Source organism: Dermacentor silvarum, chromosome 6 (assembly GCF_013339745.2).
Source record: "Dermacentor silvarum isolate Dsil-2018 chromosome 6, BIME_Dsil_1.4, whole genome shotgun sequence".
Lineage (NCBI taxonomy): Eukaryota > Metazoa > Arthropoda > Arachnida > Ixodida > Ixodidae > Dermacentor > Dermacentor silvarum.
The window spans coordinates 98005916-98022981 of NC_051159.1; the positions used below are offsets into that span (position 1 = coordinate 98005916).

The 17066-nt window shown below is 43.8% G+C and overlaps 1 protein-coding gene across 2 annotated transcripts in view; it reads left to right on the forward strand.

The window, feature by feature from the left end:
* LOC119455732 (paired amphipathic helix protein Sin3a) overlaps nucleotides 1-17066 on the forward strand; it is a 52626-nt gene that overhangs the window by 3979 nt on the left and 31581 nt on the right. For both annotated transcript variants that reach the window (XM_037717159.2, XM_037717160.2), the window contains exons 2-9: nucleotides 1739-2066; nucleotides 6156-6252; nucleotides 7663-7817; nucleotides 8710-9010; nucleotides 10658-10861; nucleotides 11127-11213; nucleotides 11376-11516; nucleotides 12599-12787. In XM_037717159.2, the coding sequence (XP_037573087.1) occupies nucleotides 1765-2066; nucleotides 6156-6252; nucleotides 7663-7817; nucleotides 8710-9010; nucleotides 10658-10861; nucleotides 11127-11213; nucleotides 11376-11516; nucleotides 12599-12787 (1476 nt within the window). In that variant the 5' untranslated portion in view covers nucleotides 1739-1764. The remainder of the gene's footprint in view (nucleotides 1-1738; nucleotides 2067-6155; nucleotides 6253-7662; nucleotides 7818-8709; nucleotides 9011-10657; nucleotides 10862-11126; nucleotides 11214-11375; nucleotides 11517-12598; nucleotides 12788-17066) is intronic.

The following is a 17066-nucleotide window of genomic DNA, read 5'->3' on the forward strand; positions in this document are numbered from 1 at the left end:
CGTGATTGTAAGTGAAACTCCTAACCATTGGGGTGTGCACAGTTGAAGGCCTCCTTTACCAGAAGTTGTCACACCTCTCCAGTAACTGCTCCATCAGAGGTGTTCGGAGACATCTACGCAATAGTCAGCAGCTGCACCAATCACTGTAATAGTAGCCCTAAATCGAGTTGAAGATTTTCCTTGGAAAAAAAAAAAAAAGATTGCTTCATGGGGGGCTGTTCAAAAGTATTGACAGTGCGGGAGCAATAAAACTGCAAAAAAAAAGTAATAAAAAGAAGTAAAAAGGCAGCATGTATTACAGCAATAATTGCAGAGGCAACCTCCCCCTGCACCTGTTTATCGAGACGTTGCTCTACAGTTCATTTTGTTGGTTACAACCGAACTCAACAGTCCAGCAGGTTGTTATAAGTGGATGGTTCTCTCATAGGTTCCTAGCGAAACTCTTCTGGTGTTGAGAATGTGTTGATGTAGCCGAAAGTTTACTCTGAATGGGATCGTTATAAGTGGGCTCGACTGTATATTGTCTCAAAAATTCTTGCATTTGGATGGATTTCAGCTTTAGGCTTATGGTACCCTGTGCTTTGTGTTTGTACACTATGTATGTGTAGTATACATAGCACATGTGCACCTGCTGACACCTTTTAGACGCGTAATCCTGTGAGAGGTCGGATACTTATAGCCTAAACGTGTAGCTTAGGCCACAAAGAGGCTCAATTGTGGGCTGCATGCTTAACATTTGATATTTTGTCATAGCTTTCGCATTCTGAAAGATATTGTATACCAGTGTACTATCAATACAAGTTTGCAGGGTGTGTATCCACGAAGGAAAACAAAAGCTATTTCCTTGCAAATTTTGCATGTAGAGAGTCAAAGAGTGAGTGGAGCACTGTGGTGTTCACTCATACTAATGCAGGATGCAACGCTGTATTCCAGGCTCCGTGTTCAGACTTCACAATAATTAGGTGTTCTTTTTTTATTTTTTTTTTCAGTCTTCTTTGATCTTGTGCCAGTAGTTGCATGGCTCTCTGTTTCTATAAACCTTGTCTCTTTTTACTAGTACCATTATGCCCCTGGTTTCATTAGCAGACCTCTCATGTTATACCACAAAAAGTTTACACCCTTTGGAGTGTATCTTTTCCCCGAAAAATAATCGTCTTCTGTATTGCTTGCATTTGCTTTCTTGAAAATTCTGCGCTCACTACTTTACTGTCAAGAATCCTATGTCACGCTGATAATGCGCTCACCGTCCGTGACCTGGAAGGACCAGGCGCACAGCATTAGAGAAAGAAAAAGCATGCAAGATGATTATTGTTTGAGGACAAGATAAGCCCAAAAGGGTGTAGACTTTTCTTAGAATGTAGCGCTGTAGTTTTTGTTTTGCCTTGCCCTCTGTGCTAGCAAGCTGAAATGTGCTACCAGTGATGTTTTGTTGAAAAGGATAGTAAACGGGGCTGTTTATATTTGCATCAGTGTTATAAGATGATGCATACAGGGGTTGGCTGGATGCTTTGCCGACACTCTTTAGTAGTCTCATTGTTTTCATGTGCTTTCTGCAGCTTTTGTGTGATAACCCTGCCTCCTTTGCAAATTTCCACATTTCTAACATGTACTTGGTAGACTGTGCTTGTGTCATATGGTTTTCTTGGCTTTTTTTACATTTATGTCCCTCTCATGCTGCCTTTTGTTTTGATCTACCTGTGTGCCACACAAATATGAATGTTTCTCTATCGTGATGCAGCTGTGCACTGTGGAGAGGATGAGAGGATGAGTCGCCGTCTGGAGGAGCACCACCCTGGACTGAATTCATCGGCTGGTGCAGTGTTTCCAGGCCGAAACCATGCGTCGTCGGGTGGCTTCCACAGGCCCACGCTTGGGGGGGTGGCCCCTGGTGGGGGCGGCATAGTGGGCGGCAGTGCCGTGGGGTCGCGTGCCAAGCCTCCCTCACAGCGGCAACCCTTGGCCCTGCTACAGGATTCCACACACAGTGGTGCCCCTACCGTCGCTGACAATCGTGAAAACATGCAGGGTCCTGGTGTCCAGTTCACCGTGCAGTCGTCTGGCTTCCAGTGAGTCCACCATTGTGGTTTCTATTGGTGGGACAGACATTTTTTGATGTGTACTTTCAGGGTGGCTTGCACGTGGCTTCGCGGACGCAATATTAGAGCACCATTCACAACTTCCACAGTGCTGCTGGAAATTAAGCTGGGCTGGTATAATGTAACAATCCCCTTCGCTAAATTCTGTTCCTTATCTACCGCTCACAACTGGTTTAGCCTAGTTAAAATGTAGACGGAGTGCTGTGCAAACCCCTGGCGAAGCACTAAAAGGAAGAAAATTTAAATGGAATGGTTACTTCGATTGGTTCGCAGTCCAACTTTCCATTGTGCTTGTGTTCCTTCAACATAGCAGCTATGATGCCAATGCAAGCCCTCAATTGCAAAATTTGAGTTGTGTTTACCATATCTTAGCATATATAGTGGATACATTTTTCACTAAAAAGTTAGAATAAAATAAAGGGTGAATTCTCTATTATTTGTATGGCAGAAACCCCAGCACAGTGAATAACCAAATGTGGCAAACTTAGTAGAGTGCAGGGAAGGGCAGTGGTCTTGTATTTCTGCACAGCAGAAATATGCATCTATGGAACAAGTCTGGGGCTGAAACTGAAGTCGTGAGCATTTTCTGTTGAAATGCGATAGCAGATGGTGATAGGGTTTCGGGGGGGGGGCACAGCTTTTCTGGCGTTACTACTTATCCCAGTATGGGTGTATGTCCTGTTCACGGGGCTGCAGTATCTGTTTGCATTGAAGCATTAGTGCAACCTCCTGAGACTTGTACAATATATTGCCCATTGCCTTACATTCGTAAGCATTTGTGGAAAATATTCATCCCGAACATAAAGTCAGCTGCCTGCAGAAGTGTATGGAAGTGGCCTAGTCATATTATTGTCATCATTCGAGAAAATTTACGTTAATTTAATCTATACCACTGTGTTACTACAGTCGACGAAAAGTGCCGTGAAGTCCATTCTGAATACTGCGAAATGGCAGGAAAATACAGGGTGCAGCATCAGCATGGCAACCAACCGCCCAATGCAGTGGTGGCAGTGCTGCGCCAACCTGCACGGTCTGAAATTTGTTGTTCCATACTGATCCGAAGGGTAGGGGTGTGCGAATAGTGATTTTTGAGACTGAATTAAATACTAATCAAATAGTGCCAGAATGAAATCGAATGAATACCTTTGAAATAGTTTTCGAATAATGAATAGCTGTTATCACAATTCATATAAAATGATGTCCACATCCTAGTATTCTTAAGGTTAGCAAGTTTCTTTCATTACGTACTACATTATGAAGCATTGTTTATTAAAAGCACAAATGAAGCATTTGGAGCAATCAAGTTATTTCTTTCCATGGCGCTCTTCAGGAAGTGTGAATTATTGCTGTACACCCTGTAAAGCATGGCTATATAAGTGACGTAGCCTGCTCCACTATGCAAGTTCTCATATTTTATGTCAATACTATGACTTCGGAGTTGAAAATTACCACATTTTGCTCCAAATTTGTTAATTTAGGTGCAGTTGACATGGAAATATTCAAAATGTATTTGAAGAGTACTCACATTTACAAATAGTGTTATATGATTCGAAGACCGAATCGAAAAGGACACTGTTCAATTTGTTATTCAAAAGCTTTTAATGTTCGCACAACTCTACCAAACGGGTCTTCTTTTACCTAAATTGCGACACTGCTGCGCCACGACATAGTTTAAACGGTGTGAAAATTGTGAATCTGCCATGCAATACAATACGTAGCGTCGCTGCATTCATTGGCCGCATTTGTTTATGGCGTTACAGCCAGCGAGACTGCTTTTTTGACAGCCGACAGAATTGATTCCTATTATTACACGCTAACCGTGCGGCATGCGTGAGGCCTACAGTGAGTTGGGTAGCCATGCTGCCTTCTATATTTTGTTTTTACGTCTGTGCTTTCCTGTAAACGTTACACCAGCTACAAAACGATGAAGTGCATTGCCACCACTGACAATGTTACATCTTGATCTTTGTGTTTAGACAATGAAAAGCATTTTTTACCGTGACAAACATAACAAGATGGTGACTTTGTCTGCGTACATATAAATCGCTTTCAGCAACTAACAGTGCTATTTAAATAAAAAATGGGTTTTTCACGTTCATAACGTACCAGTCGAAAATAAGAACTGACTTGGAAAGCGGCCCTTGTGCTGCTTTCAGGTCTCGGGAGGGTAAATAACAATAGGCTTATCTTAATATATGGTTGAGGAAGCTCTTTACTTTAGTTTTAAATATTTCTCTGTGTAGAAGGAAGATTTATTTAGATTGGTTGTGAGTTGGTTGTCATATGTTGCCATTTGTTACAGTGGTTGTATTGCTATATTGTATAATTGGTCGTGTTGTTTAGGTGCAAACATGTGTCTGCATTGTTATGTGGCTGATGCTTTGCTCAGTTTGAATTTATTGTAATGTATAATTTTTCACACACACTCTGTTAATGACTGTCAAAGATGGGCTTGCATCGTCTCGAAGAGTAATTTTTGATTAGACATATCAAATGACCCAGAGGTTGAAGGAACTGCACATACTATATGTTAAATCTTGTGTGTGTGTTTTAATCTACCATTGGCTGAACACAAAAATTGCATAGTCTGTTGCTGCTGTGCTTTAAAACTAGTTAAAATGTTCTGTAATATGGAGTTACTGTATCTTGGGCTTCCTGCAATGCATGACTGGTTGAATGCAGTGTGTGAAGTCAACACTTTTAATGTATAGGTATGTTGCATTTTGGCGTGCAAGCTTAGTGGAGGTAGGGTAATTCCCAGTTTCACAGTAATCTGGCACTTGAGTAGACTGGCTGGTGCAAGTTTCTTACAACTATTGTGAGAGTGCCCTGTGTGCATGATGGACAGTGCAGCCGCACTTATACAGATACAGTAGACGTGTAATGCATTAATTTCTTGTATTGCATGTACTCGTATGCCGCATGAATGCCACGTTTTCATGTCCACCGAGCTAACGCTACCTAGTGTCTCATTTGGAAGTTAGCAATCTCACTTCTGATAAGCTTGCTTTGCTGCCTCGTAAAATGCACCAAGAGTGTTGGCTACATTCCATCAAGTCTGCCTTTATTTGCCTGCGTGGACAAATTTACGCGATATTTATTTTGCAGAAATGTACCGTGCTGTATCAGGATATTAAAATTTCCCAGTGCGTCTGTAACTGTGGCCATGTCTAGCGGTAACCAAATGCTGACGTCTTGGCTTCTATCTCTTCAAAGCAGACTTGGCTATGTTAATGCCATGAATTTAAGTAATTCCCTGATGCTAATGTCATTTATTATTGACAAAGAAGACATTGTTTCAACACGCATACTGTACTCATGAGTGAAAAGAAATCGCGTGTGGCCTGCTTCGTAAGCCACCGTGTTTGCTTTGATATTCTGGGTGCTGCAAGCCTATGAACCTTTCTAACTCGTTGGCATGCAAGGTGGTGCAATTATTCTTGAGGAATTGAGGCTACATGCCGTAACTGTTGAGTCGACAGCTATTCAAAAAAGCAAGAAATGTTGGGCACAAGATTTTTGTGTCGGTACTCTGTTAATTTGGTGTGAAGGTTTCTAAGGTTCAGATTCGAGTGTCTTTCATTGTGCTAAACTTGTGGTCACATTATGTTTGTAAAGATAAGGTATATTGTAGTAAACCTCTCACTCTATTTATGACCCGAGGTGAGATGCGTCCAGCAGTGTATTGTATATTCAAACGTAGAAAGAGACCAGCCAAAACCTCGATCACCATGAGCAACCACCAGAGCCTTCGAGTCAGATGTCACCTGCGCGCGCTCATGCCATGTCGAATGTAAGGTCATGTCTCGGCTTGCTGCAGCATGATTAACCTCCTGTGTGAGCCTTGTGACACTATTGCACCTGTGCATCAACCTGGGTCTACTTTCCCCGACTTTTTTTGGTTATGGAACCACCCGTCACCGAAGGTGGGGAAGAGCCCGAAGTAGCCTACAGCTGTAGCACTGCATTTAGAAAAAATGTACCTCAGCGTCCTTCAGTATCCTCGACCTTGTTTAGTGCACATGGTAGTGCATTTATTATGCCTTGCATGCAATGCAGGCCACGTTTGGGAGCTGGAAGCCTCTCCCAGCTGGGTCACAACCACAGCCCATCATCAGTGCACCACCCCTTGGGTGGGCAATCACATGCAACTCAGGTGAGACTTTTGTGTCTACAGGAGAATAAAGATAGGTTGGAGCACATTTAGCCAAACCATGAGTGCCAGCCGAAGGTCGGTTTAAAATCGACGGTGCGCTTTTGTGTGGGAAAAGTGCACACGACGACAATGATTTCTCAAAGTAAGCTGTATATACGCTGTCAGAAAGCTAATCGATAAAAGCAACCCACTGTTGGAAGAAGTGAAGTTGCACTTGATATAAGACAGTGCGCACTCCTGACCATGTGCTGTTGTTTGGGGCATCATTAAAGTAGCACAGACGTGGGAGAGGAAAACTGGACAACCAATTTTCCTGACAGAAGCTCCTACTGGCATTTAAAAATTATGTAGCCGAGTCAACCACAGCGCACATTTTGCGTTGCTTGATTTCAAAAGTGCGAGAGGCACTGGAGGCCAGTTTCTATGATACCTCCAGTCAAACTTTACTTTTTCGAGACTCCCCAATGTGCCAAAAGGTAAAGAGCAGTCTTTCATTCGGTGCATGCTGTAGCTTGTAGAGTAGGTCTGACTGCAATGTTTGACAATGTTTAAAAAAAGCTGGTTGAAAAGCTTAGTTTCTGAGAATTGGCACATAACTATTTCATCTAGATTCAGAAGTGTTTCCTTAAAGCTTTTTAGTAGTCTTAAATTTCTGATGCTCCTGTGCTTCTTCTACTTCTTCTGGCTGCCCCCCTCCTCCTGTCCCTGTCTGATTGCCACATTAAAAAAAAATTCCTGATAAAGTAGTACCTTTGTGAAGGGTCCTGTGCAAAGTTTTTCAAAGGCAAGCTAAATATTCTGCTCAATTATTTCCCTGGTAGAGATTTTAGGAACAGTGATCTAATTTTGCATATAATTATTGCAAAAGCAGCGCATGTGAAGTGAAAGAAGACAAAGTGGCAAGTTCGAAGCTGGCAGCAGCTGATTGGTGGAGCCTGTTGGGCAATGGCGCATGTAGAAGAAGAGGTGACACTTGCTCAGCTGGCAGCCCCTTCTGATTGGTTGACTTTCGAGTTAGGCCTTGCGTAGAAGATGAAGTGAAGTGACATAGCAGCCTGCAGTTGCTTGGTAAAAGGGCAGCGAGTTAGGCCTTGTTCCTGAATGGCAAATGGCACTGCTGCCTTCCAGCACTAGCAGCTTTGGTCCCTCCATCTGAAGCAAGCAAGCATGGTTCAAGACAGATCTTTTGAGGCAAATATTATATATATATTTTTTTCTATTCGTTTCTAGTATGTTTTGTGGACATAGGTGCCCTTGTGATGTGCTAATTTGCCATTTGCAGAAGTGCGTCCATCCACTTTTGAAGAAGACGTGTGTGCTTTAGTCCTAGTTCACTGGCGCAATGTGGGAGGCGTCTGCGTGGTGAATTGTGCCTGCGGCCACTTCCTGATACCCCCTTTGACCCTGCAGGCGCACACACCTCAGCTGCATGGGCAGCAGCAGTTCCAGAGGTTGAAAGTGGAAGATGCCCTGTCTTATCTTGACCAAGTCAAGTTGAGGTTTGGCAACCAGCCTCAAGTATACAATGATTTTCTGGACATCATGAAAGAATTCAAGTCGCAAAGGCAAGTTTGACTTAGCATTATATTATTTATGCCTGCATATTTTGCAAGCTTATGCATTAGTGAGAGCATGTGCCCTGAATATTTCCTTAAAGGGACACTAAAGAGAAAAATCATTTCCCTTATATTAGTAAATTACCGTTCTACAATATCAAAAACACCACTCTTACTGCATGAAATTGCCTGGTAAGCCAGAAAAGGCGCAAAAATGAAAGACGACTGGTGCTGCCGCCTTGAAGTTCCTGCACTAGCTTGCCGTGAAGTCTTGGATTTTGACAGCGTCTGCTAGGGCCCATTTCATTCTTTACTGTTGAAAATTGACTACATTGTATTATAAAGGAGCCAAAGACTGAACATGGCAAGCTACTGGAACGTTTACTGAGGCAGTGCAGTCCAAATACGAAAATATATTTTGAAATCCGTGACGTCACATAGACCTACTGGCGTTAAGGTTTCGGTGTGAAATTGAAATAATCAAACTTAGACCTTCATTCTCTCTTTTAAGTATTAGCCTATTACCGCAAAATTAACAGAGTTTTCAATGACTGCTTTATCAGGCTAAACTGGTTTAGTGTTCCTCATTAGTGTCTCTTTAAAGCAGAAGCAAAAGTAAAATGTTCAGGAGCAACTGTTAAACTTCCTAAACTTTTCTGCTTGTCTGTGGCACAGATCATTGTTGATGTGACTATCTATATACAGCATGGACCCTGTGCACAGCATCTCTGCAGAACATCGGTGAATGTTTAATAAACTGTGAACATATTGATTATTCAAAATTTTTTAGTATTTTTCTAAAATATCTCTTGCTTTCCACTGTAGTGTTTTTTGAATTATAAGGTGGCAGGTATTCTCATGGGTTCGGTGTCAACTGACCTGCATTCTCTTGCTTTGACAGCATTGACACCCCAGGTGTGATCCAACGGGTGTCGAACCTCTTCAAAGGTCACCCAGAGCTCATAGTTGGCTTCAACACCTTCCTGCCACCCGGCTACCGGATTGAGGTACAGGCTAATGAGCAGGTGAACGTGAGCATGCCGGGCTCCCTGTCGACAACCCTGACGGCAGGGGGAGTGCCCATAGGGCCCCCACAGCCAACAGTGCCACAGGCCCCGCCTGCAGCGACTCCTGTGGGCGGCGCTGCCCCTGGCATCGTTGCACCTGCCTCGGCAGCGGCGTCCCCACCCACGGGCATTAAGGCGAGTGGCCTGCCACAATTGCTGTTGTCATGCATGGCTCAACTTTGTATGCTGGTGCATGGGCGAGGAACAAACTTTGTGGTAATGTGCGAGCTGCGTGCATTGGCTGCAGTACTATAGGTGCACTCGCAAGAGGCGCCAGGGAGAGCAGCCGGCGCTGCCCTCAACATGTTGTCGGCCAAGGCACAGGGCTACACGGGACTAAAAATTTCATTCTTTCTTTTCTTGGTTGTACCTTACATATCTTTGTTATATTCTGTATAACAGAAAATATAGTGATAACAATTATATTGTAAAAATGTACTTTATTGTGATATTTTGTTCTTTCCATTCCTGGTTGTATCTTCATCGTTATTATATATTTCTTGAGAAATGCAAGTGTGATGTACTGTCAATGGTATGTTTATTATTTTCTTCAGTGTATTGGTATAATGTACTATTGTGAAACTGTGTTTTATATTTAGCATATTATGTATTGTTTTTTGCTCTTGTTTTGTTGTCGTCCCAACCGCCTTGTACAGGGTTCATCGGCTCAGTCAAGCTGTCCATAACAGCTTTTAGCCGATGAACCACTCCAGAAACTGTTCTTTCTGGCAAATAAAATGATTTGATTTGATTGAGAGTTAGATGCATGATTTATCCACTGCTGACTTATAGTTGCGAACTTGACACACTGCTGATGAGCTTGTAAGACACGAGAACAAATAAGTGCGAACAATATTTGGCTCACGCGAGAGAAATTGTATGAAAAAATTCTCCACGTGCTTAGGCCACTGGTGGCCTCTGCCTACATGGAAGCATTTTTTTCATATGAATTTATGCTGAACGCTTGTGGGGGGTTTCGCCACTGGTAGCACCCACATGCGACGAATGGTGCAAGTCAGTCCTGCTGTGACATGTCTTTTTGGATTGGTGAATTCAGATGAGCAATACGTGCTGTAAAAAGCTGATTGGCAGTCATTAATGACTTTCACATAGCTATATTTCACTTCTTGCTCAGCTCCCTGATGTGCAATCATGCAGGCTGTAGGCAGAAACTTTATCTAGCAGATATTCATGTGCCACTTAGCTTATCTAATGTGCCATTCAGGTCCCAGGGTGACTGGGGCTGTAGCAGTGTCTGCTACTATTTCTGTGCAGCTGGCAAAATGCATCAAAGGCTCTCCTAAATTGAATCTACTGTACTTTGTGCAGGGAGCTGTAGCAACAATTAATTGCAGCACATATGGCTGAATAGTATTTATAATCTTGACACATAACAAACTTTCGATTTTTGTGTTCTTTATAGCTACAGGTGTTGTTAGTTATATGCAAAGATTACTAAAAGAAAAGTGACTGCATCAGCTGAAGCCAACCTGTGTGAGAAGTGTGTAGTATAATTGCTGTTAAGATTGATTGGGACTTTGACTGTCGTAAAGGTGGCTTTCATTATAGCTACAGCTGCCATTATTCTGTCCGATGCACCACATCATAACTGAAATGCAGAAGAGATAACCTTACTGCCCAAGGAGACTTCTGGCTACACCTTATCTTTTATAGATGAATGTCCTAGTTAAATTTGTGACCTTGCTGTGATTGTATTTGCAGTTTGTTGTAAGTCTTTTTCTACTGCTGTGTGTTTGCTGACTTATTTTTAATGCTCCTCAGAGTGGCCACCTGCCGATCAGCGGGCCTCCTCCCAGTGGCCTGGGTGGAGGGCAGGCCCCTCACAGCAGCCCCCCCTCACATGCCCCCACGGCCCCGCAGCCGCCTGCGGTGGCCACCAGCGGGCAGACTGCCGCGGCCCCCGCCTCGCAAGCCAGCCAGCCAGTCGAGTTCAACCATGCCATCAACTATGTGAACAAAATTAAGGTGGGGGCACTCGTCAATCCGACTGCCATCTTAAGCACACTCATTCCTTGATGGCTCTGTTGCCACAACTACAGAGCCATTGTTGTAGTTTGTTCATGCCCCTTAAGCATCAACAGTTGTGTGAAAAAAAGAAAAGGCCTGAAAAGACAGCCAATTAAGAGGGTCAGGGCAAGCAGTTACTGCATGCAGTCACTGTGGGCTAAACACATCACAGAAACCTTACCTTTTCGTTTCTCTTTCTTTTTTTCTTCTTGGTTTTGAACAGAATCGTTTCCAAGGCCAGCCAGACATATACAAGCAGTTCCTGGAGATACTGCATACTTACCAGAAGGAGCAGCGAAACCTGAAAGAGGTCAGTTTTGTTTGCATGGAAGCTTATTTGACTTTACATGTACCCATGGCATATTATATTTGCATTGTGATAATGATAATAGCAATAATAATGTTGACAATGTGTGCTACGGTTGAAAGGGGAAGGCTGAGGGGAGGCTTGCTGCTGCTTTTCTTTTTTCAGGGTGTACAGACCGGTGCCAAGCCATTAACAGAGTCAGAAGTGTATGCCCAAGTGGCCAAACTTTTCCAAAACCAAGAAGACTTGCTCCAAGAGTTTGGTCAGTTCCTGCCAGATGCAAATGGGGCCTCTACACACTCCCTGGTGAGTTAACGTTTGTACGCTAGCAGGTCGTGCTGGAACATGACTTTGCACCTCAGATTTGCTCAATCCACCGTGGTGGCTCACTGGCTCTGTCGTTGCACGCAAGGTCACTGGTTCGATCCCTGGCTGCCTCGGCCTGATGAGGACTGAATGCAAAAATGCTTGTTAATGGTGCTTTGGGAGGGCACCTTAAAGAGCCCTAGGTATTCGAAATTAATCTGTAGCCTTCCACTTCGGCGACCCTCCTCTTAAACCACTGAGCAACCTTGAAATGTTCAGTCCCAGAACTAAATTTTTTTAAATCACTCAATGTCCTGGTAGGCTTGCATTTAAACTGAATGCATTAGAAGTCTGAGTTGCATGAAGTGCAAAGAGACATGTCTGAGATCACTTGGGCTGGGTATGGTACCTGGTGAAAGCTGATAATGCTGTGTTTGAATGAAAATATTTTGTTAGACAGGGTATCACACAGTTACAGTACAGTAGCACTTTCCATTTTCATGGTATGTCCTAAACTATAAAAAGCTTAGTATGATTGCAAAATTATGAGGGTGGACGGAGGGTTGAACGAAAGGAGCCTTTCTCTGGAAGCCCATTGCGTGCTTGCCGTCTTAGGCAAGAGAGAATCAGGCAAAAGGTTTCTTTCATGTCATCGTTAATTTTAGTTTTGGTGCATTAGTGCAGCCCTCTTGAGCTGTAATGCAATCATTTTACATAATTCATTTTTGAACAATGTCAAACTGACATGTTTATGAAACAATTGCACCACTTTGACAATTTTGTTTACCAATTGGTCTTGACACTGCATTTTCATTGTTACATTTGCAAAATGCCCAGTTTAATTAAAACCTATAGTGGCACTATGCAGCCCTTCCTTGGTATCGCTTACACACACTGAGGTAATAATTCTATGAAACAGTCAAAATTACGAGTTTAAATAATTCCTGAACCTAACAAGGCAACAGAGCAAGCACCAAATGCTCTCATCAGCTACAAGAATGTGCACACCTTTCCCAATTTTGCAAAGTGTTGTGGTTTATGTCACCTTCGTAAAATATAGGTTTTGACTTGTCGTGGCTTAGGTGTCGCACGGTCTGGACTTTGGCTTCCAACCGGTGAAGGCAGTCAACAATGACCACACTGCTGCAGCAAAAAAGCCAAGCACAGGCCTCACCAAACCAAGTCTTGTTTCAGGCTTGAGCACTTCACTCAAGCAAGCAGGCCCACCGCTCAAGAGGCCATTGTCACACTTGTCAGGATCCGTTACGAAGGTACGTTGTTGCCAGAAATGAGCGAGTAAGTGATTAATATGACACATTATTGCTAGAAGCCCTAGTGACACCATATTTGCATGACTATAACATGATGAAATTATTTGTTCTAGTAAGCAATACCGTGCTCTGAATAACTCGGCTTTGTGGGAAAGCCAGTTTCTCGGAACCATAGTCTCCTACATAAACTACTACAATCTATGCACGTTCAGATATAACAGACTTTCGGATATAACGAACCATATTTCAACCTTAGTTTGCTCTACCTATTTTATTAACACTTTCAGTGTCAATGACGTACATGTACGTCCTCCGCAAACACCTTCAAAATGGTTAATGACTTACATGTACGTCATCGTTTGTGCATTTAAAAAGCACGCCTCTTTCGATCATTTCTTTCGCTTGGCATGTGCTGCCACTCGACGGGAACATGTGGAAATGTGGAATGCTCCGATGTCTCTTCGCTTTTTTTTTTTTTTTTTTGTTATGGCAACAGCGCGTGGGCTATCGCTTGTACATCCGGGCGCGCGTGTCGGCGGTGGCAAGTTTTGGTTTTCTCCTGCGGTGGCTCTCGCTTGTTGCATGCGCTAAGCTGATGGCTATCTGGTTTTAAATCTCTCAAAGGGTGACCGCTTGTTACTCGATAGTTTATGGTTCAACACGGCGCAATTACATCTGTTCCTAGGCAGGTGCATATACAGCGCAGTCCACATACGATACCACATATAACGATATATCGGTTATAACGATGAGTCGACCTAAGAGTATCAACATATACATTGGGGCTATGAGAAAAAAAAACCCATATATAACGATATATTATTCACCGCATGTTGGGTATAACGATTGAAGTTTTGCTTCTGGGCGGTGTTTTTCATGCAGAATAATCGGGAAAATTGCGTTCATACGTTGCCCTTAACTGAGACGTAAGGAAAAGTTTGCCTACGCGAGTTCTCTATCTGCCGCCATTACTGCGCATCGCAAGTTGGTGCAGCGTGCACAAGATGGCGCCAGCTGCTTCGCCCCCGCGTCACCGGCGGTCGCGCAAGGAGAGGGCGGAAGAAAGGCGATAAACGAAGGCAACGCCTCCTCTGGCGAGGGGCGCCTGCGCTCCCTGCCACGCGCTCTCTCAACAGAAGCAGCGGCATGTGCGCCCCTTGAGACGAAACTTGATTTTGCAAGAGGGGGGAGAAAGCGATAAGCAAGCAGCGCCTGCGCGGCCTATGCTCCCTTTACAATCTCCCTCTCTCAGCGAGCGCGGAAATGCACCGCGGAAGCAGCGGGTAGTGCGCCGACAAAGCGCAAAGCTGCGTCTCTCGAGACGAAGCTGCAAATTTTGTAAGACTCGAAGTACGAGCTCGCGCAGTGGATGATATCGAAGATTAAAACCGGGAGCGCCACAATCATGAAGGCTAAAAGCAGTGTCCATGCCGATCAACGGAAAAGGTGGGCTTCGTTCGCCTCGACAAAACCCTCATGGACGAAACCAACACGGTGGTACGGTAACGGTGGTGTCCGAAATCTGGGAGCACGTCGCTACTGACGATGAAATAGGTGGTGCTTCGATGGAGGAGCTTCTGAGTGCAAATAGTGCTGCCTCTTTCTGCGAAGAGAACTCTGACGGGGCGATCATTGTCGCGACAGACGGCGGCGTTGTGCGACGGAGGCGACGTCAGCAGAAGCAGTGACGATGAGATTGACAATGGCCCGTCTTTAACACCGACCCCGAAGGTTCAACCAAAGTGCAACGTCGTCAATTGAGTTGCTCATTGAGTTCATGCACGCTAAATTATAGCCGCCAGTGTTCGCGCAGCAGGTGGACGCAATGCACACGGCAGTTGTGAATCCGAAACTTTTGCGAAAGCAAAGGCAGATTTCTATTTCAGCGTGCCTAACGATCGAGACGCTATTTAGAGGTATAAGTAAAAGTTTTATTTCTCACGGCACACTTTCTACGACGTCGATTTTTTTATCGCAAGTGGCAGTTTCGGTTTCGGGACGGCAAAGGTATATTCGGCATTTTTATTTTTCGGCAGTCCAGATATAGCGATGATCGGCTATAACGATCGGATTTCTTGTTTTTCTCGATATCGTTATAAGTACTGCACTGTATACACAAACGATGCTGCCATTTTTGCGTTTTTTTTTTTTTTTTTGAGCCCACAAAAGCTCTATTGCACCTTGTTGGCGATAAGACGAAGGCTCACTTGTTTCCGTTTCCCGACGTGCACACAACCATATTTCAGTGCGCTAATCTTCTTACTATGAATAAACATTGTGTATTTTACAACACAAACAATTTTTTTGGCACTTTATGGTCACCCTAAAAAATTTCCCACCATTTTTTTTTTTCGAAATAGGTTCTTTCGAAGAATTTAAATTGGCAATAAAAAAAAGACCCTGGGGGGTCGCATTTAGCAAAAAAATTCGACCCTCAAAGGGTTAATGCATCGGAGTTCGCTTTTAATGGACCGTGCTACAACGGACTATCAGCTACAGTGGATGAAATTGGTGGAATTTTTTTTTTTCCAAGATCGGGTGTATAAAGTGTACTTTTGCTGTGTCGACACGGGCTGACGACAGACTTGTGAGGGTCAGTCAATCGCGGCCCCATTCTTGCGCGCGCACGGAGGAGGAAGGCGGGGCAGAATTGTGCCGTCTCTTTGGAGCGCGAGGCACAAGGGAGAGGACGTTTACCTACGACGGCTGCTGCTTACGGCGCGGCCACTGGGGCGCCGTATCTTGAAAGGACAAGTGCGCTCAGTGTGGGTTGCTTCATATGCGCTGTGCTTGCGTTTAGTTCGCTCGCTGCTGCTGCGCTTCCTCACTGCAGCGTTATGACAGCAACTTTCCGTGCTCATCAAGCAAGATGTGCTCATGTTTTACCTGTGCGCGCGTGACACCTAGCTTGTTAATTTAGTTAGTAAGCGAATGTTTACAACTTTATACCACCAATAAATCTTACCCTTACTTCATATAGCTGTTTACTAATTTGCTATTGCAATCGATGATTCGCCTTTGGGGCGAAACTGCAAGGTTTTTTTTTACTTAGTATGTTCGGCACTCACTGTTTGCACCAATGTTGTTAGACATCGCAACCAAAGTTTCAGAAGTGAGGAGTTTTGAATATTATGGACTTCGGAAAAAACTGACATTTTTTGTCGGATTATGAGAGTCCGTTGTAACAAGTCGAATGTATAGGAAATGTAGTAGTATGGCACATACTTTACATAGCAATAATTTGTGTTACAATTGTAATATGTTTGCCCCTTCCCTGGCTCATCAAAAATACCTCTCATTTAGCATCTTTATACCTAGAGTGCAGCTTTCTAACCGATTTGTGAACACCCGCATATTCAAAAGTGAGCAATGTTTTGCACATTTTTTCTGTGCTTTCAGAGTTGGGTCTGTGGCATTTATCTATTGCCATGTGCAGCCTGTTACAGTGAAGTGCACTCAGCTGAGCCATGCATTCTGTTAGCAGATTACTCGTACCATTGTGTTATGCAGCATCATTTTAACAGAATTGTGATGAGCTGTCCAAGGGGCGAAATGCAGATGCGCTGGGGTAGCTGGCTGGACTAGGCCTTCGTACCTGAAGTCCTTAGATACTCTTAGATAAATGGACTATAGTAGCTGTGCTGCTTTGCGAGGTTGCCTCCTTTTCAGCAGTCTTGAACCAATCAGAATGGCACTTCTTCACAGGCGCCTACCTCCCTGCCCCCTTCCCCTAACTGTGCCCTGCATATCTATTTATGCACAAGGACACCAAAAATGACTTATTTTGCAAAGCTGACTGGTAGCCTGGTGGGTCAGCACGCCAATTTTTCAAACATATTTGTATTGGGGGATGGAATCGTGGAATATGTTCAAAGTGTGACTTTGCATATAAATTTACAGTACTAATACCTCGTTTAACTGGAAGTAGTAAAAACCGAAAAAAAAATTTGAGAGATCAGCAAATTTTCAAGACAAGCAAGACGGTTGCGGAAATTGCAGTAAAAAGTCGAGTTCTTTCTAAAGATTCACCGCTACTGACCGGCTTTTCAACAAGAGCTTCTACACTAGTACTTTGTAAAGGTTTCAAAGAAAAAAGTTCGAGCCGAAACTCCTCATGGAGATGTCTAAGTACAGTCGAGTCCCGCTACAACGAAATTCACGGGACACGAGAAAAATATACGTACGCCAAACGGCAAAGCTGCGAACGAAACTGAAACCATCATCCGTGGGGGCAAAGGTTGAGACGTAACGAAGGCAGTCGATAAAGTGTCAACTTCAC